At 36.7% G+C, this 26,077-nt stretch overlaps 1 protein-coding gene across 6 annotated transcripts in view; it reads left to right on the forward strand.

The window, feature by feature from the left end:
- The window catches only part of C6 (complement C6), a 94,969-nt gene that overhangs the window by 19,310 nt on the left and 49,582 nt on the right, over positions 1 to 26,077 (forward strand). For 4 of the 6 annotated variants that reach the window (XM_038535214.1, XM_038535216.1, XM_038535217.1 and 1 more), the window contains 5 exons: positions 9,946 to 9,990; positions 15,164 to 15,326; positions 16,809 to 16,965; positions 18,637 to 18,781; positions 23,059 to 23,206. In XM_038535214.1, coding sequence (XP_038391142.1) covers positions 15,184 to 15,326; positions 16,809 to 16,965; positions 18,637 to 18,781; positions 23,059 to 23,206 — 593 coding nt within the window. In that variant the 5' untranslated portion in view covers positions 9,946 to 9,990; positions 15,164 to 15,183. Of the gene's footprint in view, positions 1 to 8,537; positions 8,563 to 9,945; positions 9,991 to 10,309; positions 10,447 to 15,163; positions 15,327 to 16,808; positions 16,966 to 18,636; positions 18,782 to 23,058; positions 23,207 to 26,077 lie in introns of those variants that run through there. The other 2 variants (XM_038535215.1, XM_038535218.1) reach the window with 2 other exon arrangements.

Genomic DNA, 26,077 nt, shown 5'->3' on the forward strand with positions numbered 1-26,077 from the left:
AATCAATTTTCATCCTCTTGAGGGCAATGTTATCCCTCTTGTGAATACATAATTTACAGCAAAAATTCTAACAGTGTATTCAGGAGTATACTTGAAAGCTATAAAAAAAGAGACATGGGATTAAGATAAATGGAGTTGTATGGGCACAAATCCTAAGAAATACAAAGATAAAAAACAAAAAAAGAGAAGAAAAGAAAAGAAAAACAAACCAGCTCTAATTTGAAAGTGACTGGTCCTGGAGGAAGATGAGGAAGCAGGAAAGGGTAAAGTAGTGGCATTGTTTTGCTGCCTTAAAACTTTGAGTTCTGTTTTTTTAAACAATATAAATAGATTACCTTAATAAAATAAAGAGAATCCTTTAACTAAATATTAAATTTAAACTGCCAAGAATGCTTATTACATTCTTGCTCTTTCTTTAGATCTGGTTTATAGAAAGACTTTTTTTCCGATTACTCAAAACATTAGTAAGTCTATTGAAGCAAAAGAAGCATAACAGAATGGTTTTGGGTGGCCATGGGAGTACTGAAAGCTAGTAAAAAACAAAGTGAAATAAATTCCACTAGAGAGCAGAAGACCTCGAATTCCCCTTTACCATTTATTTGTTGAATTAACTTGTCTAATTGCTAATGTACCCAGAGACTTAGATTCTCCTTTATTAATGATACTTTACCTGCATAAAAATGAGGGCTGTACAAATGATTAACAGACACACGAAAAGGTGCTCAACATCACTCAGCATCAGGGAAATGCAAATCAAAACCGCAACAAGATATTACCTCACACCTGTCAGAATGGCTATTATCAAAAAGGCAGGAGATGATAAGTGTTGACAAAGATGTGGGAAAAGGGAACCTTGTGCACTGTTGGTGGGAATGCAAACTGGAGCAGCCACAGGGGAGAACAGTATGGATAGTCCTCAAAAAATTAAAAATAGAACTACTCAGTTCTATGATCCAGCAGTTCCACTACTGATTGGTTATATAAATCTAAAGGAAACGAGAACAGAATCTTGAAGAGGTATTTCCACAACCATGTTCTTTGCAGCATTACTCACAATAGTGAACATATGGAAACAACCTGTGTCCACCAACAGATAATTGAATAAAGAAGGTGTGTGTGTGTGTGTGTGTGTGTGTGTGATGAAATATTATTCAGCCATGAGAAAGAAGGAAATTCTGTCATTTGTGACAATGTAGATGAAACTTGATGGCATTATGTTAAGTGAAATAAGCCAGATAAAAACAAATACTGCATGTTATCACTTATATGTGGAGTAAAAAGAAAAAGGCAAACTCTTAGAAGCAGAGGGTAGAAAAACGATTGTGAGGTGCTAGGAAAGGGAACAGGTGTATTTTGTGGAATTCAAGGGAAGGAAGTGTAACTGAGCCTCACGAGGGACATTTATACTCCCTGGGCACATTTTTTTTCAAGTCCCCACTCCATTCTTCTTCTTCCCCTCTGCAAAGAGGTGTTCTCTGCTTCTCCTAGCATTTGGTGGAAGTAAGGTTCATGTTATGTCTCACTGGAGTTCCCATCCCTAACCTGGGCACATAAAGTTGAACTGACTCATGCCCCATCTTGGCCTACCAGCCTTGCTCAAGAGGCAGAATCATGAGACTTGAAGCAGGTCCTGGAGGATTAGCTTTTCTGAGACAAGACTGGGTAGGTTTCCTCTAAAAAACAGAGGGGCAGGAGAAAAGACGCAGAGAGAATGAACTGCGTTTTTAGAAGGATACAATATCTTAATAAATACTAAAGAAATTTGCTCATTTAGTTTGTTTTCTCTCTCTTCTACCTAATAAGTTATAAAGTCCATGAAGGCAGGATTTTTTTCCCTGTCTCATTCACTGTAGTGCTTCGAACAGTGCTTTCCAGTAAAGTTTTGCTGAATGAGTGAACAAAAGGCTTCAAATAATAATAATGGTGGAAACTATAATAAATGTGAGCTAAAGAAAAGAGATTAAATGGCTGCATACACAAGAGAAGTTATGATTTCTGTGATAAATTTCTTATAATTTTCAGTACTTCTCATATTCATTTTTTTTCTATCCAACTATTATTATCTTTTAACTAAAGTTCTTGAAAAATTAACCAAATGTATTCATCTTTTTCTCTTTAAGTCTCAACATAATGTCTGGTGTGTAACAAGTGAATACACTAGTGAATATTTATGTATTGATCAGAATGGGTGAATAGATATTATTGCTTTTATGGCACTTTGATAGTGCTTTGCAAGCCATGAAATGTTACCCAAATATTAAATTGTTACTTTCATCATAGTGGAGCTTTAGACTAAATGTTTACATCCCCCAAAATTCATACGTTGAAACCTAATCCCAGTGTGATGGTATTTGGAGGCGGGGATTTGGGTGGTGATTAGGTTGTAAGAGTGGAGCCTGATGAGTGGGATTAGTGTCTTAAAAGATAAAAGAGATCTTGGAGAGCTTTCTTGCCCTTTCTGCCATGTGAAGTTATAACATGACTACAGCCATCTATGAACCAAGGAGTGCCCCTCACCAGACTGTCCATCTGCCAGCATCCTGACCTTGGACTTCCCAGCCTCCAGAACTATGAAGACACAATCTCTGTTGTTGATTAACTACTCAGTCCATGGCATTTTTATTTTGGCAGCCAGAACAGATTAAGATAGAAAACTGGGTAATAGAGTTCAAGATGCATGGGACAACTGTAGGTCATGGAGTAAACTAGGAAGCTGATTCAAGAGTTTGAGTAAGACTCCTTTGACCTCAGTTACCTTTTTGCTTGCCTTTTCCCAGAAAGCCCTGAATTAAAACCTAATCCAGATTTTTCTATGACCCCAAAAGGCACAGAAATTTGCAGAGGTTTGACTTGTTTTATCTCAAACTTTATTTCTATTCCTATCTATATCAAAACAGTTTTAGATTAAGAGTCTAAATAGTTGATTTTCTTTGCATTCCAAAGAATTGCCAAAGGGTTTATTCAATTTAATATCATCATTATGAATTGCTCAACGAGTCAGTAACTATGCAAGTAAAAACAATTTTTGAAGCCCTTTGCTATAGGAAAGATTGTTGCCTCTTACACCAAATCAATGAAAACCTGCATAGCAGAATCCTAGCTAAGGGCATATATGTAAAAGCATATGTAAAAATCAACAATTTTCTGGCAAATTCATTGTGTGTAGATAACTCAATTCAATCAACATTTATTTAAATTCTTTTCAGTCAATTGTAAAGATGAATATATTATTCAGGCCCTGTTACTAAGGAAATTTGAATATATCATACAGAGTAAGAGAGAGTAGGTGATAATACAGCAAACAAATAATCACAATGCCTGCAATAATACCTTCCATACAAAAGATAAAAAAAGTTATGTAAGCTTAAAGGATAGAGGAATCATGTAGTTTCTGATCATAAGAGTGAAAGTGTTTATGAAATACAGAAAGGTTTAGGAAGGAAATACATTGGAATGGACCTTGAAGAACAGATACATAATACACTAATACTTCAGAATACAAAATTGGGGAAGAAAAAGTTTCAAGAAAGGACAATGTCAGGAGAGGCTATTTTGAGCAAATTGTCCAATTTGGTTGGATGATGAAGTATGCAAAAAGAAGGAGAGAAAATAAGTCTAAAGGGATAATATGGGATCAAATTGTTCAGGATTTCAAATATTAGGCATTAGGACTCTGTCCCTAATTTGGTGATCTTCAGAAAAGAGCAGCATTGATGTTTTGAGTAGAGCTGTGCCACTGAGAGGTGAGCTGTAGACTGACTAACCTGAAAGGGTAGTTTAGGAGGAATTATAGCACCACTTAAGCCACTGAAGGAATCTTCTAGTTGTGAGTTCGTCGGGGCTGGAAGTGGAGCTATAGCTAAAGACATGCAGAAGAGGTAGAAAAGATGAAAGTGCATAGACAAGAGACACTTCAGAGAGTACAGCTATAGGATTTAGCAGCTAGTAGATTATAGAAAATGGGGAAGAAAGAATGCTGTCGCTGTGATGTGGTGTTCTATTTGGATACTATTAGTGAACATTTGAATATAGTTGACCTTGAACAGCATGAGTTTGAACTTCTTGGGTCCATTATCGGTGAGTTTTTTACAGTACTGTAAATGTATTTTCTCTTCCTTATGACTTTGCTAATAATATTTTTTCTCTAGCTTACTTTATTGTAAGAGTACAGTATACAATACATATAACATACAAAACGTGTTAATTCACTGTGTTAACAGTAAGGCTTCTAGTCAACAATAGGCTATCAGTAGTTGTTTCTAGGGACTCAAAAATTATACATGAATTTTTGACTGCATGGGAGATCCACACTCCTAATTCCCATGTTGTTCAAGCGTCAGCTGTACAGAAATAGGTAGGCTAGGAAGCAATAGGCAGAAAGGTAAAATTTAAGTCCATGGAAGTAGGTGAAATATGAAAGAAGAGACTAAGGATAGAATTCCAGATAGGAGCAAGAAGAGAATAATAAAAAGAAAGAGAGGGAAAAAAAAGAGAGGAATTTCCTGAGAAAAATACGTATTGTAAGATATCCCAGAAGCCAATAAGCAGATTGAAAGTGATCCTTCAGTTTGGCAATTAGGAGGTTCCTGGTGGTCATTGAGAGAATAGTTCATGTAGGCTGTTGTGTCTGTAACTCCAATACCAAAGAGTTAAGTTAATGAAGAATAGCTGTTAAGAAATCAAATATAGTCAATTTAGACTATCCCTGAAATAATTTTAGTAGTAAAAGAAAAGACAGAAAGAGCGTGGTAGCCTGAGGTCCGAAGTAAACCTCTATATCCTCCATTTGAGAGTTTTGTTCTCTAATTCTCTGAGTGAAATAATTCAATTTGTAATTTTACTTTATCTACTTACACATTGACTGACAAAGTACACTCTAAAGGGCCAGGGAAATAGATGGGGTCATTAGCCTTGGTTCTAATGAGAAATTATAGTATTTTTCCTATAATGATAAGTTGGCATGTGGATACTTAGCGTACGAAAAAGCCTTCAGATAGCAGCTTGCACTGTTCATTATCTTATGTTTGGGGTTATTTTCTTGGCAGAAAATACCATTTGGCTATGCATCCATCATCATTAAGAGAGGAATGAAGATTTTTAACAGAATACATATTCTAGTGTGGAAAAATTATAATTGGTCCATTTTAACTTTCCATGTCCTGGCTCTAATTTCCTTATACTCCTTTCTGTTCCTTTATAAGAAAGTCCTTTTCCGATGGTCAGTCTACACATTTAAGCTCACTAGCAACTTTCTGCATTATACAGATATAGAGCATTTTATTTAAAAAAGTATTCCAATAAAAATTAGTGAAAGGGAATAAAGGGAAAGGAGAGAAAATGAGTGAAAATATCAGTGAGGGTGGCAAAACATGAGCGACACCTAATTCTGGAAATTGAACAAGGGGTAGTGGAAGGGGAGGTGGGCGGGGGGTTGGGGTGACTGGGTGATGGGCACTGAGGGGGGCACTTGGCAGGATGAGCACTGGGTGTTATGCTGTATGTTGGCAAATTGAACTCCAATAAACAAAATTTAAAAATAAATAAATAAAAAGGTATTCCATGTCACCAGCCAACACTTTAGAAGACCTCAGTAGCTGAAATAGTTCAACTGCAAATTTCATAGTATACTTTGTTTCTCGGTGGTATGTGTCCAAATATCATTTAGAGAGTAGTCATATTCTTGCACAGATACACACCTGAGCATAATTGCACACATCCAATTTGTAGCTCTGGAACAACCACTCATTCATCATTAACAAACAAACAAACAAAACCAACCTATTTCTGCACCTATTTCTCAAAGCCAATTGGACATTGTGGTTGTGTTGATCAGACCAGAAATCTCTCCCTCTGGGTTTCAGGGTTCAGAAAACTTCTATAAAGGGTCAGATAGTAAATACTCTAGGCTTTGCAGGCTATATAGTCTCCTTTGCAACTATTCAACTCTACTGTTATAGTACAAAAGGAGCTGTGGACAATGACTAATTGTGTGACTTCATTTCAATAAAACTCTATTTGTAAAACAGGTAACAAGCTAGATTTGCCTCCTTGGCTGTAGTTTGCCAATCAGTGATCTAGAAAAGACCTTGAGTGGGATGTGTCATTTAACCATCCACAGAGACTCAAGATGGAGAACCCATGTACATCACTGAAAAGATACTCCATCTCAACAATTCCTCCATACCACATTTAAATCCCACCACCTGTTTTTCCGGTGCCATGGAACACAATCTTCTCATTTCTCTGTCCTCCTCATAGCCCACGTTACTTAACAACACTTCTTAGGCTCATCCTATTGGCTTCTGACTTTTATCTCTCTAGGTTATGACTGCTAGCATTTGCCCTTTGCTTCAAATACCATGACCATAGGAAAAAATGTATTTAATTTTAGGGCCTCAAAGAACCAACTAGAAAAAGAAGTGTACATACTTATTTTCTTGCCCCATCACCATATGTATCTTTTCCTCCTGTTAACTTTCTCAGATCCTGAAGGGTGAAACTCATGTCCCACAGCCCCAATGTGTATTCAACAGAGATCTAAGGCACACTACTCTATTTTTCTTCTTAGCCTGAAATCTCAATCTTTAAAACCTCAGCACAGTATAGGAAAAAGAAAGCAGACTGTGAACCAGGTACTTGTATTCTGGTTCTGACTTACTCTGAGTAAGTTACTACCATGCATGTTAAAGCATGTTACCTTGGAGCAGAGGTCTCCCGGTGTACTTCAAAGAATCCTTAGACTTGCTCAGATAATCATTTCCCACCACATGGTAAAAATATAAGTTGTTTGAGAAATGTTTGTTTTAGCTGTTTTCCATATTTGGGATAATTAATATTTTTTAAAGTCTTCTACTGTTTTGAGAAATGTTTGAGAAATACTTATTTCCAAAAGAGGAAAAAATTTAAGTGAAGTGATTTGCTGAAAATCATATAGTTGGTTATTGCAAAATCAAGAAGAAAATATGTCTCCACATTCTCCATTGCCATAGTTTTCTTTATTCATTGCACCATTTTGTTCTGCTTCACCTTAGCATAATATACATATTAGCCAATCTCAAACTATTGTGAACCTGTCATAGAAGTAAAATCATAATTAGACGTAAAGAGTACACTTTTAGATGCTATTTTAAAACTTTACAGATTAAATTTTATATTTGCTTTTGCTGGTTTATAGAGACATCTTTTTCTATAATAAACATTTACATAATAAACTGTATGCAACAATTTTATTAAATTCATTTATTAATTTCAATATGTCTCTAGATTCCTTTGGATTTTCTATATACATAATCATGTTGTCTATAAGTAATACCATAGGATCTCCAGTACAATACTGAATAAATGTAGTGATAGTAGGCATCCTTTTCTCTTTTCTGAACTTAGGAAAAAATGCTCAATATTTTTCCACTACGATGTTAGCTACAAGTTTTTTGTAGATATCTTTTGTCAGATTAAGAATTTATCTTCTGTTTCTATTTTGATGAAAGTTTTTTAAAGATATTAATTTGATGGGGAAGAGGTATGCAGAGGGAGAGGGACAAGCTGACTCCATGCTGAGCACAGAACTTGATGCAGGACTCAATCCTAGGACCCTGAGATCAAGACCTGAGCCAAAATCAAGAGTCAGATGCCTAACCACCTGAGCCACCCAGGTGCCCCTGAAGGAAGTTTTAATCATGCATAATTGTTGAGTTTTTTTAACTTTTGAATTGAAGTATAGTTGACAAATATTATTTCAGGTGTGTGACATAGGGATTCAATAATTACACACATGAAATGCTCACCACAATAAGTGTAGTTACCGCCTGTCACCAAAGTCACTAAGTTTTCTTTAAAAAAAAAATTTATGTATTTATGTATTTATGTATTTATTTATTTATTTATTTATTTATGATAGACACACACACAGAGAGAGAGAGAGAGAGAGAGAGGCAGACACACAGGCAGAGGGAGAAGCAGGCTCCATGCCTGGAGCCTGATGCGGGACTCAATCCTGGGACTCCAGGATTGTGCCCTGGGCTAAAGGCAGGTGTCAAACCGCTGACCCACCCAGGGATCCCCCGTCACTAAGTTTTCATAAATGTTTTTATTCATTTATTAAATGATTATAAGTTTCTTGGGTTTTATTTTACTTACTTTATTCCACCTCACACCATTTATAAAAATACAGTGTGACCACAGAGGATTAAGACTCCTTATGAAATATAAAACTATAAGAGTAACTGATGCAAATTTAGGAATGTATCTGTGACTTCAGATTTCTTAAACAAAGTAATTTCCTAAGCAAAAGAAAAATTATCCAAAGCAAAGTGACAGATTGAAAGAAGAGACCCTTAAAAATCCTTAAAATCATTGATACCTAGAATGCATGGAGCATATCTAAAAGTCAGGCAATGAAAGCAAAGAAGCACAATAGAAAAATAATGGGGGAATATTAATTTTCAATTTTCAGATAGGAAATCAGAATATCCAATGAGAACAAAGGGATGCTGAAGCTCACTATTGACCAGAGACACCCCACTTAACCAACCGTGAGATATCCTATTACATGTCAGATATAAGGTCAGTAGGTTGGCAACAACAAATACTAGTTGAGAACTTGCTAGTTAGAAGCTCTCTTGGGCTACTGCTAAGAGTGTCAATGTGTACAGTTTTTCTGAAGAGTAACGTGGGAGGTTCTAGGAATTTTCTCACAGATTCACAGTGAAAAATATCTTGTGTTTATAGTTGCAGGGAGTCAAAGTCAACAAAAGTCGGCGCTGAGAGAGTAAATAAGTAAAATGTGGTTGATACAATGAATGTCTATGCTTCAATAGACTTACCTTGAATAAGGCTCAGAAGCATAATGCTAAATGAAAAAAGTAAGAAATCAAATAAAACTTTTAGAAAAGTACCATTTCTGTAAATTACAAAAATATACATGGATAATGAGACTATATTTTTAAGGGTATACATATATCTAGATAATAGTATATAAGGACAAACTTCAAATACATTAACACATGTAACTAATTCGGGAAAGAAATGAAACAAGATCATGGGGGGAAATCATGCAATAAATAAAAGAAGATCTTGCATAGACCAATGATGATATGGTTTTACAGGCTGTGGAATGTAATCTATTCTGTGTATTTAAATCTTTAAAAAATAGGGGCACCTGGGTGGCTCAGTGGTTGAGCATCTGCCTTTGGCTCTGGTCATGACCCCGGAGTCCTGGGATGGAGTTCCACATTAGGTTCCCCACAGGGAGCCTGCTTCTCCTTCTGCCTATGTCTCTAGCTCTCTCTCTGTGTCTCTCATGAATAAATAAATAAAATCTTTTAAAAAACAATCTTTAAAAAATATGTGATATCACTTACAAAATTATATATGTATGTATATTCCTGTGCATGTGTATACTTACATAGAGTACATACATATAATATGACTGGGAGTATTTACTCCAAATATTGGAGTAATTTTTGTCTGGTTATTAAAAATGATTTTAATCTTCCCTTCACACTTTTACATATTTCCTAAATCTTCCTCAACAAATACTCTACAATAAAAAAAAATCAATACATGTTTTAATTAACTGGACACATTCCTAAAGGAGAAGACAATTTAAAGCAATTTATTCTAAGTGGTTTTTAAAATAGAGTCAGAGATTTCTTTTTCTTTTCTTTTTTCTTTCTTTTTTTTTTTTTTTTTTTGCAAGAGCAATACCTATTACAATATTCTTTGAATGGGAGAATCACTGAAAATTCAGAATCCCAGAGTTTCAGGGTTACTGCTGTTTGAAGTAATCGTTTACAAAGTCCAGAGTTTCCACAGAGTATTTATTTTGACAACACCCTGGGTATTGTTAGACCTGTGGGATAGGGCCTTGTGTTAGCTAGCAATAGGAGGGAATTTTGTTTGGATTATCATGTAAACCATTTTCATCGTGACCTACTTTTTTTTCAGCCACTTGAGGATTAGCTCTCTGGACACCAAAGACTCTGTTTAAAGGTGAGTGATATAATGATTTCATTCATAATCTTACTATTTCAAAATCATGGATCATGTTTCCAACAAACTTACCCTTTCATGAACGAAAATACATACCTCAGATCATTTGCCTCTCTTTTAAAATAAGAAGTAACTACTTTGCTTAAATATCATAAGAACTAAAGCTTCATGTTTCTTAAAGAACTATCCTTCCAGAGAACTACTTTGTTGAGATCAAGTTTTTTCTATGAATTAAACTAGAGTTAAAAAGTAAAGCAAACATACCCTTTAACCAAAAGATGAGTCATGTGCCTGGACTCCCTAGCCTGCCCTAGCAATGGTAAGTACCATTTCTCGAGATTCTGGGGCATGCATAGAAGAAAAAACATTAAATAAAGAGATTCAAGAAATTCACAAGAAGACAGAAAGAAAGAACCTGCAGCTGAGGGCAAACTAGACCATCCTCTAACCTGTCGGGTAAGATATGCCAAACTGCCTTATAGACACATTCATGTGAGGCAAGTACATTAGAAGGTGACAGATCAGAATGAAATGGACTTCACTCTACACTAGAATTCTCCAAATGCTCACAAAGCCATCTTCAATGGTTCAGTGGGATCACTGATTTTTAGAGTTCAAGAGAGATGTATGGCTGCTGCTCTTCCACCATGGCACCAGAGCAGATTTTTCCAGCCTTCTCTTCTTACTGAACATTCTTTTGTTCCATGTTTCTATGAAAATTGTATGGTAATGGGTAAAATGCCCATATGTCATTGTAGATATTTCCAAAAAGCGTAGAGATGTTGAAAATTAATAAATAAGGAAACATCTGATATTTTATGCTGGGCCATGGTAATAACAAATTTAGAGAAATAATTATCTTTATTGGAATGAAAATTATCCTTTTAACATAAATCAATTTTTCCTCATAACAATCAAATGGTATTAAAGGAGAAGATATCAATTAGTTATTTTATTACCAACTCCTCAAATAAGAAGCTTAGACCCTATCATCTTAATTTATAGTATTTTCCAAATCACCTCAGAAGAGTTATAGCCAGAGAAGAGGTTGGAATAATTTTATAAGGGTTCTGTTCTTGAAGTTTTTGCTCTTAGTTGGAATAAAGTCCATCAATGCTTTTCGAGTTTTTGGAAGTGGAAACAGATATCATCTGCTGAGAATTGACAACTGGTAATTTAACTTCTCTCAATCATCTACATGCTGATTCAACAAAATACTTTAAGAATTTGCTTTCTCTACAGTTGAAGGAATTATTCTGGAAGAAAATGATCTCTTCAAAATCTAATAAGAAAAATAAATAAACAACAGCAACAGTAAAAACAACAAAACCCTCTCCTGTTAGGCTCCTTTGTTGAAGCAGTTCCTGTATGATAGGATCCCTCGTTGAGGGTTGGAGGGTAGGAAGGTGATTAGTCAGGTGGTTGATTAACAGGGAAATTTCACATTGTTAGGAGTCTCCGCAACGAAGGTCCAGTGAAAAACCACCAATGAAAATGGCGAAAAACCACCCAATCTGGAGTTTGGGTCTGATTATTTAAGACACACTTTTCTCCTGATCACAGGCTAAATTTTGTCTGGACACTCTTTGGCTCAATGTCCTATAGTTCTGTGCTGCCTGGCAAAACCAGGAAAGGTGAGTTACTTACCAGTGAACAAAAATCAGTAGGCAAATGCAGCAATCTTTAATTTTTGGATTCAAATAGCCCAGGGAAGTAACAGCTTTTAGATAAGTAGCAGCCTACCTATGAGTTGCATTAAAAAGAAAAAAAAAAAGAAAAAAAAAAAAGCTTGGATAAAAAGCATGGGAAGAATCCTCAGTTTCTGTCTACCCTCCCCAGACAGTGATAATGGATTCTATTATTTGTATTTTATTCAATGCCTAGCAGTTTACAATGGATACTCAAATGTATGTCATTTTCATTTTAAATTGAAGGACATTCAGTCACATGTCAACGATTTTGGTTGCTTTTATTCTAGCATTTTTCTCTGGGCTTGTAGGGAAGTGCAAAAATCTCACTAATTTATTAAGAAGAAGTGCTGTCAAGTCTGAGCATATTGGAGAAATAATTTTTATATCTGATCTCACACTCTTGGTTTGAATGAAGATTTATAAAATGATCCTCATTTTTTTTTTTTTTGCTGAAGAATTTTTTTACTGCGACACAAAGAAAATGACCACATTAAAATATAATCAGAAACTTACCCTCTGAAACATTTGAGGAAGGCATATTTCAGTAAGGCAATTTGGCAATATCTATTAATATTTTAAATTTCATATCATTTGACTAAGCCATCAACTGCTAGGAACACACCCACTGATCCCATGGATCTACTACGAAAGTATACAGTGCAATGATGTTTATTGCAGTGTGTGTATATACTAAATGTCTAAAATTAAGAAATAGTTAAATCTAGTGTAATACATCCACATGGTATAAAACTATGCAGCCACTAAAAAGATGCAGTAGATATGCATCTATCAATATAGAAAGATTTTCAAAGTATATTACTCAGTAAAAACAGCAAACTACAGAGTAGGGCACATCATATGTCCTCTTTTTGTGTATATATTTAAAGAACATGCATACATGTATATGTATAAGATAATATATGGAAGAATTTTCCCTCAGTTGGATACCAATGAAAAAAAAGAAAACAGTGATTATGTGTGGGAAGAGGTCATGGCTTCAGGTAGAAGAGAACTCTGGCTTACACTTTTCTTTCTGTTCTGTTCAAAATTTTCAAATATAGACAGGTGTTATTTTTACTTTTTTTGAATGTCAGCAGAAATTTTCTGGTTGATTATATTATAAGCTATGTTAATTTTCTTCATACATCTTGATACAGTTTAGAACTTAATAAATGTTATCAAATAAATAAGAGGTAGACTAAATAAATTACAGGTGCTTTAAAAAGAAATCTGAATCTCAAAAGCTGTAGTTTTTTTTTTATTTCCATCAACTATTACAACAAAGCTGAGATAAAGCAGTTATGTTACAAACTATCACTCTGGCTAAAACAATGGAAGACAATTGAAGAGAGAAGATCATTTCTGAGGTCTATGAAATATCTTTAATTTGGCAGAAACTTTGAGAATAGTGTTACAAAAGTGGCTGTAATTATGGACTCAAATTATGATATTCATATTTCATAAAAACCCATTTCTAAACTATTTCCAAGACCCAATTCAAAAATATTTATTCATTATATGCTATGCTTGCTCTCATTCTTCTAAATGCTGAAATGAATTCAACAGACAAAAGAGACCAAGAACCAGCGTGTTTACATGCTGATGAAGGAGAGAGGGAAGAGGAGATATTTATTTAAACTTAAGTAATAATTTATATATCAAAAGGGGATGTATAACAAAGAAAAATAAAGCTTTGAAGGGGCATAGGAAACACTGGTGGGAAATTACAATTTCAAATAAATTGGTCAGAGATCTGATTTTATTTGTAAGATGAAAAGCAACTAAAGCCATATTTCTAAGTTGTTTTGAATGCAAATAGCCTTATTTAATATCAAAACACATTTTTGGCTTTCACATGATCCTTGCTTCACTTAAGTAGCCACTAATTTTGAAAAATGCATGAGCAACAGCTACCATTAAATTTGTAACACTCTTAAATGTTATTACTAACTTGAAAAACTAATTTTTATTGAGTGATGATTCCTTGCCAAAGATTGTTCTAAGCGCTTTGCATGAATTTTCTTACTGAAGCCTAACAAAAAAGTCTTATAAAGAAGGTAGAGTGTTATTGATGGTTTTATAGATAATGAAACTGAGACACAAAAATTAAAAGAATGGCTGGGCACCTGGGTGGCTCACTTGGTAAGGCATCCAACTCTTGGTTTCAGCTCAGGTCATGATCTCTGGGTTGTGAGATCAAGCCCCACATCTGCTTGTCCCTCTCCCTCTGCTCCTCCAACCCCCTCTAAAATAATAAATAAGTCTTTAAAAACAAAAAATAAATTAAAAGAATGGCATTTTGGCTCTTTAAATGACAGTTACTATATTAATGAAATACAACAGCATTTTCTCTGTGTATTTAATAATGTTACATGTTTTGTTAAAGATATAAGGATCAAAATAGCAACACTGGGGGCAAGAGGTGGTTTTGCAAGTTCCTTTCAATAGCTGGCAGATCCTCAAGGCTCCACAGCACACAGGGGAGCTGCTGATCAAAGTTTTCTCTATCATTCAGCTACATCTGGATAAATGCTCTTGTGGCCTAGGTGGTGGAGTTCAAGGCATCTAGATGCTCCAGTAACACATCGTTAGTGTGATCAGAAATTCAATGAAGGGATGCACCTCATCCAAGAATGAGGAGTTCCGGGATCTAAGTTGTTATGTGGTCTCAGCATTATTGCCCCTCCTGAAGACCCAGTTTCATCATCCATACCATGAGGAGGTTTAACCTGGAGATGTTAAAGATTCATTTCAGCTCTAACTTCTATGACTCCATAGGTAGAGATAATTGGTTGAGCATCCAACTCTTGATTTTGGTTCAAGTCATGATCTTGGACCATGAGAGCCCCATGTGGAGTCTAACAATGGGCTCTGTGCTCAGCATCAATTCTCTCTCTCTCCCTCCTCTGTGCTTCTCCCCCACTTGCATGCTCACTCTCTGTCTCTCAAATAAATAAATAAATAAATAAATATTTTTTTTAAGTATAAGATTATATAAGAATTTTTTTTTTAGATTTTATTTATTTATTCATGAAAGACAGAGGTGGGGGGGGGGCAGAGTCATAGGCAGAGGGAAAAGCAGGCTCCATGCAGGAAGCCAGATGTGGGACTTGATACTGGGATTCCAGGATCACGTTCTGGACCGAAGGTGGTGCTAAACCACTGAGCCACCGAGGCTGCCCAAGAATTTCCATTTTGGAATGAAATGTGCTACAAATGCATACTACAGTACCTTGTCTTATAGGCTATTACTGACAGTTCAGAGAAACTTCCTAGAACTGGGAGTTGTAACTCTGGAAATATCCATTCTAAAAATATTTAAAAGCAGGATTTGTAGTCATAAGTATGTGAATTTATATGTATTAACTAGCCTTAAGGAAGGCAGGGAGATGCAAATGTTTTCTAACATCTGAGTCTGTAACTGAGAATGACTTGTAAGTTTTACCTCCAAAAGGCATTTGATGTACATCATTCCTCTTCAGGGCTTAGAGGCTTTCAAGGCATGGCTGGACAATCCATCTTGTATTTCATTCTCCTGAGTGCTCTGATTGACAAATGCCAACCCTGTTTCTGTGATCATTACCCATGGAGTCAGTGGTCCAGCTGCTCAAAAACCTGCAATTTTGGAACCCAGAGCAGACAGAGGTGAGTGTGAGCTGTGTAGATTGTGTTTGTGCCATGGGAAACCTTACAGACAGACTTAGAAAGTTCTAGAGGTAAGTTGGTGGGGACAGGTGGCTTGGGGACCCTACTCCTCCACCATCTTGCCCCGCCCCCTCACAGACAGACTTAAAAATATCAAAAATCCCACACTAAGCAATCCCAAAGTAAGAAATCATAGAATTTGATTTGGATAGAATTTGAGGTCTTTTCTGCATAAGGTTGAAGTCTACATTTGTTCTCTCCATAAAATCAAGGGGCTTCAAAGAAATTTAGTTAAGAATATGTGCAATATTTTCTGTTGACTATTTAACTTACTAAGAATCACTACTCAAGCCTTTTTCAATCAGTGTATAACTGCTTGCCTACAGTTAGTGAGTTAATTATAGAGAATTTTCTACTCATTAAACTGAGTCTAACAGGACCTCAATTGAGCAGCACTATTAGCTATTAGCTTGATTGTTGGCAAATACAAGATGGCAAGAAAACTGTGTTTACTTGGTAACATTTAATAATTCAGTCTTCTCACCGATTCAGAATACTTATCCCCCACAGTTACTTTAAATCTGTTAGATGTCTCTGTTCCATGGAGATGCTCACATAACTTGGGAACAAAGGCATATATTTAATGTTTTTTCATTATTACAGCTTTTTAGAGACCTACTTTAGAAAACTATTTTTACACGCGCAATGTGAGTCTCATTAAAATCATCAACTGACTTCATCAATAAACCATCCTCTAAGTATGTTAAAGCTTTTAAGACTCCTTCACTCAAGAGTCCCTCTGTAGCTCTCCACTGCCTACCAAATAAAGCACAACAACATATCAGGATCCTCTCAGCCAGTGCTGCCCAGGTCCCTCCCACAAGCTCCACCAGGGACCCATCATGCTCCTCCACCTCTAATCTTGGCATATGCCTTTCCTTCCACTTGCCCTTTTCTTTGATGTCTGGGGGACTCATGTGAATTTTTCAAGGTGTATATCTTCTATTACTTTCTCTTTGAATCTTTGGCCCCACAGCACTCTATGTCTCAATCCTTATACTTATCAAACCGTGTTGTCATATTTTAAGGAAATTGCAAGAACTTTCTTTTCTTTTCCATCCAGTCCTTTCCAAGAATTCCTTGAAGGCCAGCTTCATAGATGTGTGAACTATTCAGTCACACAGGACCCTACTTAGAAGGGTTCCATGCTTGGCTCAATGCTCTGCCATTACTGTCTTAAAATTCTTAATAATTTTTTTAATAAGATGCCCCTCACTTTCATTTTGCCCTGGCCTCACAAATTAAAAATCCAGTCCTAAGTTCCATTAAGTGGTAAGAACTGCGCAGAAGCCAACCTGCCTGATTTTCCATGAAAACTTTTCCCTTCATTAATAGTGGTTGATGTTCAATGATATTTTTCTTATGGGGCTTGAAGGACAGTGAATATATTCAATCTAAACCTCTTTCTCCTCACTATTACAGAAAAATAGTAGTTGATCAGTACTATCTGGATAACTTCTGTGACCAGCTTTGCACTAAGTCGGAGACCAGAGAATGTAACTGGCAACGTTGTCCCATCAACTGCCTCCTGGGAGATTATGGACCATGGTCTGACTGTGACCCTTGTGTTGAAAAACAGGTAGGTGACCCATGGATATCTTCAGGACATCTGAATCACAATAAAAGACTTGGATAACCTAACATCAATGTTAGGTTAGGTTCATCAATGTCTAAAAATAAGCCATCTCAGCTTCCATTGATGGAAAATTCCATTTAGCAATCTTTTATTCTGGGGGGGGTGGGGGGAACAGAACTCATTTACATGGTTTACTATCATAGGAGGACCAAGAGGAAATTTTGCCCCCAGTGCTGGTATAGTACTTAGTGAGCTCTGAATTCTACTGCCTATTTCCTCTGAGAGCTCAGAAAGTAAAAGCAGATGCTAGAAAATGGGGGTTTCAGTCCAAGATTTAAAATCAGATACAAATGAGAGACATTAATCAAAAGGCTGACTCCTGGCCCTGCCTCTAATTTCCCTCTCCCCGCAGGAAAGTCCCTTGATTTGTTTGTTGTTCCTAGCTGTAGTATTTACCCATCTTAGCTCATTCCTATGAGGGCATTGGCCCACATAAATCGAAGTCAGAGTGGTGCTGAGCATTCTCACATTAGGAAAGAAAAAGAAACTTTGTGGAGCACTCACTCTCTGAGGGAAACTGTTCTAGGCTTTTTACTTATATCATCTTATTCAAACTTCACATCAGAGTGTGTTTTCCTACTCCCTTTACAGATGAGGAAGCTATAGCTCATTTAGGGAGAAGTAACTTTCCCAAGAATATACCTCTGATGAATAGAGGCGCTATATTTTGAACTTGGATTTTTCTAACTTGAAAGTCAGTAATTTTTTATCCTGTCCTATTCTTATCCTTCCCTGACTCCCTGTTTTACTACTCACCATTTAAAATCCTTTAAATATGAATGTGTTAACCTGGGTTTCCTTTTTTTTTTAAAAAAAAAGATTTTATTTGCTTATTCATGAGAGACAGAGAGAGAGAGGCAGAGACACAGGTAGAGGGAGAAGCAGGCTCCTCACAGGGAACCCGACACAGGATTTGATACTAGAACCCCAGGATCACGACACGAGCCAAAGACAGACACTCAACCACTGAGCCACCCAGGGGTCCCATCAACCTGGGTTTCCATGCTGACTTCTTTATGCAGAGGAACCCTCAAATCCTTTCAAATTGGTTACTTCATAGGACCTTTGAGATATACAAGGGCTACCGTGGGGCACCTGGGTCGTACAGTAAGTTAAGTCCCTGGCTCTTGGTTTCAGCTCAGGTCATGATCTCAGGGTCATGGAATTGAGCCCCACATTGGGCTCCACACTCATGGAGGCTGCTTGAAATTCACTTTCCCTCTTTTCTTCACGCTTGTACTCTGTCTCTCTCTAAAATACATAAATCAATCTTTAAAAGTGCTAATGTTACTGCCTAGATTTACTGCATGCAAGATACTCCATAAATATTTGTGCATTTGATTTAATTAATTTATTTTCATATGGTTTCAGAGTTAGAAGTCTTAGAAATCTTTTGCCCTGATTTCTCATTTCATGATTTGTAAAACTGAGGCCCAGAGAGGTGATGATTTCCCTAAGGGCACACAATAATGGAACTGGAAAACTCATTAGTTAATTTAGGAAACATTAATGGAGGAGGAATCACTGCTGTGATGAAGAAGCCCAGTTTTCTTAGACACTTTTGGCTTGGACCCTGCCTCCAAGTCCCCTCACCTTTCTCGTCTTTCCTTTCAGTTTAAGGTGAGATCCATCTTGCGCCCCAGTCAGTTTGGAGGACAACCATGTACTGAGCCCCTGGTGACCTTTCAACCATGCATTCCATCTAAGCTCTGCAAAATTGAAGAGATTGACTGCAAGAATAAGTTCCGCTGTGACAGTGGTAATGTACTTCAGGAGATGTTCAATCTCTACCAAAAATGACTTGACAATAAAGTTATTCCAGTTGACTACCAGTAAAAGCCATGACAGAGAAGTCCCACCATGTTTTAAGCATGGAGACAGGAGTGTTATGGTCCCAATTGCCAAGCCATTCATGTATGAAATTATAGCTCTCAGGCTATAATTATCTTGACCAGCACCCGATCCATTTGCTCTCCAAGTACTGGTGCCCAGGTCCCTAAACTGTGATAAAGCAGGATGAAGAGAAGGCAGATACTCATAAAAATCAGCTATTAATGAGTACAAATCTATGATGAGAACAAGCAGCTGAAGAAGAGTGACAGATTTAAAAGATCTTCAATATAGTTTATTAAGATAAGAATATTAAGATTAAGATATTATGTCAGAGAGGTGACTAGAGATAATGTGGCAGATTTTCTTATGGTCCATTGAATGGCTCCAAAGGGAAAATTGAAAATGATTTAAATGATGGCAACAGTCACATCCATTATTCATTCAGATATTTAAGTTTCACTAGATTATGAATCAATATACTTGAATATACTGCTTAATCCTATGTATTCTCTTGCTAATTAATAGCTCTTCAACACCACCATTTTGAACTCTCTAAATCTGATTTCTGCAAACTTTTTTCAGTAAAGGTCCAGAGAGTAAATATTTTAGGCTTTTTGGCCATATGTTCTTTGTTGCAACTACTCAACTCTGGCACTATAGCATCAGAGCTGCCATAGACGGCATGTAAACAAATGGGTATGGCTGTGTTCCAGTCAAATTTTACTTACGAAGTAGGGCAGCAGGTGAGTTTTGGCTCTGCTTCCTGCTTTCCACCAGAGTTCACTAACCTCTTACCTAAATAATCAATTTGACATTAAAATTGGGATCCATATCATTTTTATGTACTCTGGAATACAATGAAAAATACAGTATTTATAACTAAGTAGCAGATTTCAAATTCCATAGAAAAATTGACTCCAGACCTTAGATCTAGTGTTTCTCTCCTTTTGCTCCTTGCTTCCTGCCTTTAGCTTTGTTGACCTTTTCTGAAAGCTGGACAGGAATGCTGGTGTTGGAATTTTCCCACTGTACCCCCCACACCTGGGATATGAGGGTGGCACATGGGTAGGAAGATACACTTCATGGCTACATGGATAAGGTCAGGTCACAAGTTGACAAAAGAAGGAATGTGAAAACAACCTTGCTGGCAATGGCTGAGTGGAATACAGACTGAGGCATTTTTTTTCAGACTTAGGCATTAAATCCAGAATATTAAGATAAAGGTTTAGAACTGAGATACAACTATTTGAAGCTTGAAAGATAGCTTTGGAACTAATTACCAGAAAGAACCCCTTTATACAATGGATGCTGGATCTATGAAATTTATTACAGAAGGTCTGTTTTGTTTAGGCCAAAAATATTCACAAGTTTGAGAAGCCTTTAGGTACATCAATGGCCCACCCATTCATAAGAAGTGATTTCAGGAAAGCTAGTGGTATAAGGACAGGTGATCTCTAGTTCATCATTAATATATCCAGCAAGTGATTAAAAAAAAAAAAAAACCTGACTATTGAAATGTGTATGCAATGTATGGTAAGCAGCTGCTACCTTGAGCTCTCTTGGTTACCCCTGCTCTGCTGTTCAGGTCCCTTCACCAGGAATCCTTAGGTCTTCCCATGATCCAGCCATTAAGTGCATGATCCCTGCCACAGATGTGGTTGGCATTCGTTTTGATCAATGCCATGGCCTACTGATTGTTAAATATTTCATTGAAGATTATATACTTGCTTTGCTCTTCTAAAATCAGCCACTATTGCTTTTCAGCCTTTTGGCTAAGACCAAGTGTAAAATCATCCACTAATGCCCCTCTCAAAAGAAATAAAAGCTTGTATGGACTCAATAGATGCCTGGCTCTCAATTAACAAAGAACTATTTATCCTAAAGTGAGTTTCCCTCTTCCTTTTCCTCCCTCATGATTGCTGTTCGAGTCCCTCAAGACTAAATATATGATTTTAATGCACATGTGGATCTTTGAGAATTACCCACAAGACTAATAATCCCAACTCACACTATACCAATTCCTCTCTCAAACTCCTAATTTTAAGCATAAAGATAAGAGAAGCTGTAGCTTGTTATACATATACTACACCATTGCAGTAACACAAATGTTCAAGTAAATAGGAAAAACATGTACGATTTCTAAGTGATACATATATCCAGGTATAAGTATATATATATGCATGCATTGGCTAACGCATGCTGACTTCTGCAAATCCTGCACTATCCAAACTGCCCTTCACCTTTCCCATTCATTCTTTGGTATGGGATATATTTATGGCTTACAATATCTCTCCCCTTGTGTTTCCTATTCTATTGAGTTTCTGTGGCCTGGAACCATTCTCAGCTGTGCCCTATCTGACCTCTATCACTCCTGCCACCCAATCCTAAACATCACTCAAAAGAAGTCCTCTGGATTTCATCCCTACCCTTGCTAATCACTCCTTCAATATCCCCAGAAGTACCAAATGAATAGAATTTCTTATATTCATACACAACTGTTTCCTTGTTCACAAAGCTAGGCTAATGAGAACGATACCCTGCACGTATGTCCCTACCTCTGCCTGATAAAATGGGATTTCTTTTTTTTTTTTTTTTTAGTGTAACCATATCAGAAATTAGATTTGCTCAAATTTAAAAGGGTGAGTTTCAAAACTTTTAAAAAATGTAATATTTGTTCTTTTTTTCCTTTGGAAAAAGCATCTCTATTTCAAACTAAATTACATACTCATTTCTGCCCTAAAAAAAGCAAACAAACAAAACACTAGAGATGTGCTATTTTAAAAACAAACCATCTTTCAGGTAATATCTTGGGACTCGCAGACATCCAGTTCCCTTAATATATTCAGTCTTGTTTGATTATGGTGCTCACAACTATAATTCTTTATAATTATGGTCCAGATACAATACAAAATTTTGAATAATCAGAGAAAGAGACTTAATTACTTCCATTTTTCTCTACCTTCTTATTGAAGATTATTTACCAAAAGAGTTGAAACTAAGTGTTTTCTGGAAAACTTTCTATTAATAAAAAAATTTAATTCAACAGAATACCAAATTTCCCCAAGCATTTCAGTTAGTCAAAATAGTTATGTGTAGGGGATCCCTGGGTGGCTCAGCAGTTTAGTGCTTGCCTTCGGCCCAGGGTGTGATCCTGGAGTCCCAGGATTGAGTCCCACATCAGGCTCCCTGCATGGAGCCTGCTTCTTCCTCTGCCTGTGTCCCTGCCTCTCTCTCTCTCTCATGAATAAATAAATAAAATCTTTAAAAAAATAGTTATGCATAGCTGCAGTGAGATGCTGATTACAACTTAAAGTAATTAATCAGATGATCTTGAGTAAAACATTTAATTCAATCTCATTGTCAGTGAGACCTGTACATAATCGTATAGATGCCAGCATCCCTGATTATAGACAAGAGGCTGAAGGACAGGAGAGGGGCTGTCTTGTACATAAGCCATTTCAATTTCTGTAACAGATTAATATACACTGATTCTAAGGATCCTTATGAAATTCAGGAAATTTAAAAAGGAAGGGAATTATCTAAGTAAATGGAGTTTGTACTATTTTGTAAATTCACTCACTTAACCTGCTACTTAACCCTGTAGTACCTAGTGGTTTAAAGAATTGCTTTTTTAACTTGTTCAAAAAACAATTAGATATAATAAATTTTATGTTCTTGAACATAAGATAAAAAAATCACATAGCATGGCTCTTATATGTCTGGCTTCTTTCACTCAACATAAAATTTTAGAGATACAGTGATATTATCATGTGTATCTGTGTGTGTGTGTGTATATATATATATATATATATATATATATATATATATTAAATTATAGGGTTTTCTAAAAAATAAGAATAGTGACCTTGAGTTTGTTGTTCTGAATCAAAACAAAAGCCTGAACGTACAGAACATGGTTTCTGCAGCAAGCTCACTGTCATGGGATTGGGATTCTAGAATTACTTCTCTTATTAAGACAATCAGCCCAATGGTAACTAAATTCTACAGTACTCTTGTAATCCTACAAAAATAAGGGGAAAATATCAGTTTGGCATCCATTTCCATATTTCCTAAATCTGTATCAAAAATAGTGAAAATTTTCCTCACAACTCTCCCTTGAAATTTAAAGCACTCACTTGTTTCAAAGCAATAAATATCTTAAATAATCACGTGTTGTTAACGTCATTTGCTTTTCTTGACCAGGCCGCTGCATTGCCAACAAGTTAGAATGCAACGGAGAAAATGACTGTGGGGACAATTCGGATGAAAGGAACTGCGGGAGAGCAAAAGCAGTGTGCCCGGGGAAGCGGCAGTGGAATCCCATCCCCAGCGTACAGCTGATGGGCGCTGGGTTTGTAATTATTGTCTTTTCACCCTTTGAAGGAGTAAAGGAATCTCAGGAGGAATGAGTGGAAGTAGCAGTGAAGCAATGAGACACATGATTGTCCACCTTCCTCATTAACCTCTTATGACTCCCACCAGCCCTGTCTCCCACATGAGGTGGCCCTGCTCTGGCATTATGTGGCCATGATCCTCACTGCTGCAGTATAGAAGAATTTAGCATCTTCACACTTAGCCTCTACCAGCCAATGCTTCCTAACCATGGTTTGTTTCCATTCTCATCTATCCTTCTGACAGTTCTGGAGTGAATCAGGGTGGATTCCTGGGGCTAGGTCTTGATTGGGTGAGTAACCAATTAGAAATACACTTTCCCCATCTGTATGTTGGATGACTACAAACTGCTTTGAAGTTCTGTCCTAAGAATTCCTAATTAGAGTTTATTTCAGTAAGAGTGCTTTAATATCATCTTATCAATGTACAGACATGGTTTCTTTCTTTTCTTTTCCCTGGAAAAAAACCTCCGCCCCAAACTCCCACTGATAATGGAGAAGAGGGTATGAGGAAAGTATGCTTGTGACTGTATTGAAACCCAAAACACTAAGGATGGAAAACCAGTCTGCAAGCACGAGAGGCAAAGTCAGAGTCAATGATGGGAGATAAAGACAGCAGGAAAGGAATGAGGCAAACATGAAAAAAAAAAAAAAAACGGGAGGTGATAAAAAATAATAATAATGGTAAGAAAAGTAAGAGGGTAAGAGGTCAGCTGAACCTGGCTAAGGTATCCAAACCTTCTCTCACATGGACCATGCAGTGCATGGGTAGTTCAGGACCAGATGCATTACCATCTGGTCTACTTGCTCAGCTTATAGATTAGGAAACTGAGATGCAGAAAGGTTAAATAACCTGTCCTACCAACCAGTAAATGGTGAAACCAGAATTCAAATCCAGATTTCAAAACCCAGGTGATTTCCACCATTACATTCTGATTTAGGACAATATCCACCTTAAGAATGAGAACATACTGGAGGAAACGTCAGTAAACCATGCAAACCTCCTTCCAGTCTTTAAATAGTGCTCAGGAATTCTAACATTCTTATTTTAGGTCATGAGGACACTGGAGATTTGGCAAAGGATTCTACATTCATTAAACTGCGCCAATGTCTTAGAAAATCTCAGGAAATATAAGAGAAGTCAATGAAAAGAGAACTAAGCCTTAGTTGGAAGCATAAGAAAATCAGTAAAGATAATCTCCTGTACTCTCTTGATCCCATGATAAAGAATTCTCCTATCAATTTTTGGCCAGAAAGCAAATAGTTTGCTATAGGCTTTTGCTGCTTTGTATTGGGCTCTATTTCTAAGTCTTCACTTATGCTGCCAGACCTGCATAATATGAAACCTTGAGGCACCAAAGATGAACAGCAGCAGTTACAAATACAACCTCACTTAATTAGAACAAAAACCAGAAGCTATTGAACCAAACTCTGATAGCAGTAAAATGGAGCCACTATGACTCTGGAGGTGGGGGAGCCAGGTCCTAGAACTAGTTCTGCATTAGCTCACTTACATCATAACTAAGTTATCGAACATTTCTGAGCTGCAATTTCCTCATGTATACATCAGATGACTACAAACTGGTTTCACATTCTGTCCTAAGAATTCCTAATTAGTGTTGATTTCAATGAGAGTGTTTCAACAACATCTTCTTACCAACGTACAGAAATGGTTTTCTTCTTTTCCTTTCCCTGGAAGAAAACCTCAGCCCAAAAGTCCTACTGATAATCACATTTCCTAATGTTCCAACTGATGAGGGGTGACATTACAAACACCTCTTGCTCAGTTGGTCTAGGCTCTAGAGTTACAGATGGGGAGGACCACATGCTATGTGTACTTTGGCAGAAGGACCATGTGGCCCTCTGCCAACCAGAGCTGTTATCCCAAGGTTTCTCAGAAATGAGCAAAACCTGCTGGCTCAGGGACAGCCAGTCCTCTCCTCGCCTCTCCAGGGACCAAGAATTTTAAGAGCTGCTTACTGGAATCTCTTTCTTATCTGTTGGCCTTAGAATCTCTGCCCCCTCTCTAGCACATTTCTACCCAAAAAAGGTAGCCTCCTGGGTAGCTGTACCTGTTTTTAAGTAGCATCTCTCCAAGAAAGAATTTAACAAGACATACCAACGTTCCTACATTGCCAGCACCAGTCACCAAGTCTTAAATCTAAAGCAAGAATTGGGCAATAATAGCATGCTATTCATTTTTTCTCAGGTTCGACCAAGGTACAAATGCATACACACACATATACATACAGGCACACACATGCAGATTTATATATGTGTGTAATTTGTTATTAAATTTTGAAAGTATAAAATACGACACATAAGGCCAAATTAGATAAAAACACTTTAAAACTTAAAATATGAAAGACCATATAATATATTTGAAAGACCAAACTATTTAGTCAACTTAAATACCACAGAAGGGAGGAGAAAGAATAAAGCTGAAAATCACTATGTAGTTGACTTAACACCTAAAAGACTCCTTGGGCATGTCCTAATAGAGCTATCTCCAGAAAACTACCTTCTAGCTCTTTGTTACCTTCATAAATTCCTCATGACCCATGAGCCATTTTTCCCCAGCCCTTTCTTGTTTGTGACAAACTCATAAGTACATTGTATAAAACAGTGTAAGGTCAAAAGTTCTTTTATCTCATTGATCCCTCTCAACTCCGAAAACAAAAATGAATGAGTCTTAAAACACCTGCGTTTGTCTTGCTACCATGAAACTTTTTCCCAGACCAACTCCTCATACTTTCTCCCTCAAAATACCCATTGATGCAAATTCAAATACGGATGAGAACAAACCTCAAATTGTGCTTGCAGCTATTGGA

This window comes from Canis lupus, chromosome 4 (genome assembly GCF_011100685.1).
Source record: "Canis lupus familiaris isolate Mischka breed German Shepherd chromosome 4, alternate assembly UU_Cfam_GSD_1.0, whole genome shotgun sequence".
Taxonomy (NCBI): domain Eukaryota; kingdom Metazoa; phylum Chordata; class Mammalia; order Carnivora; family Canidae; genus Canis; species Canis lupus.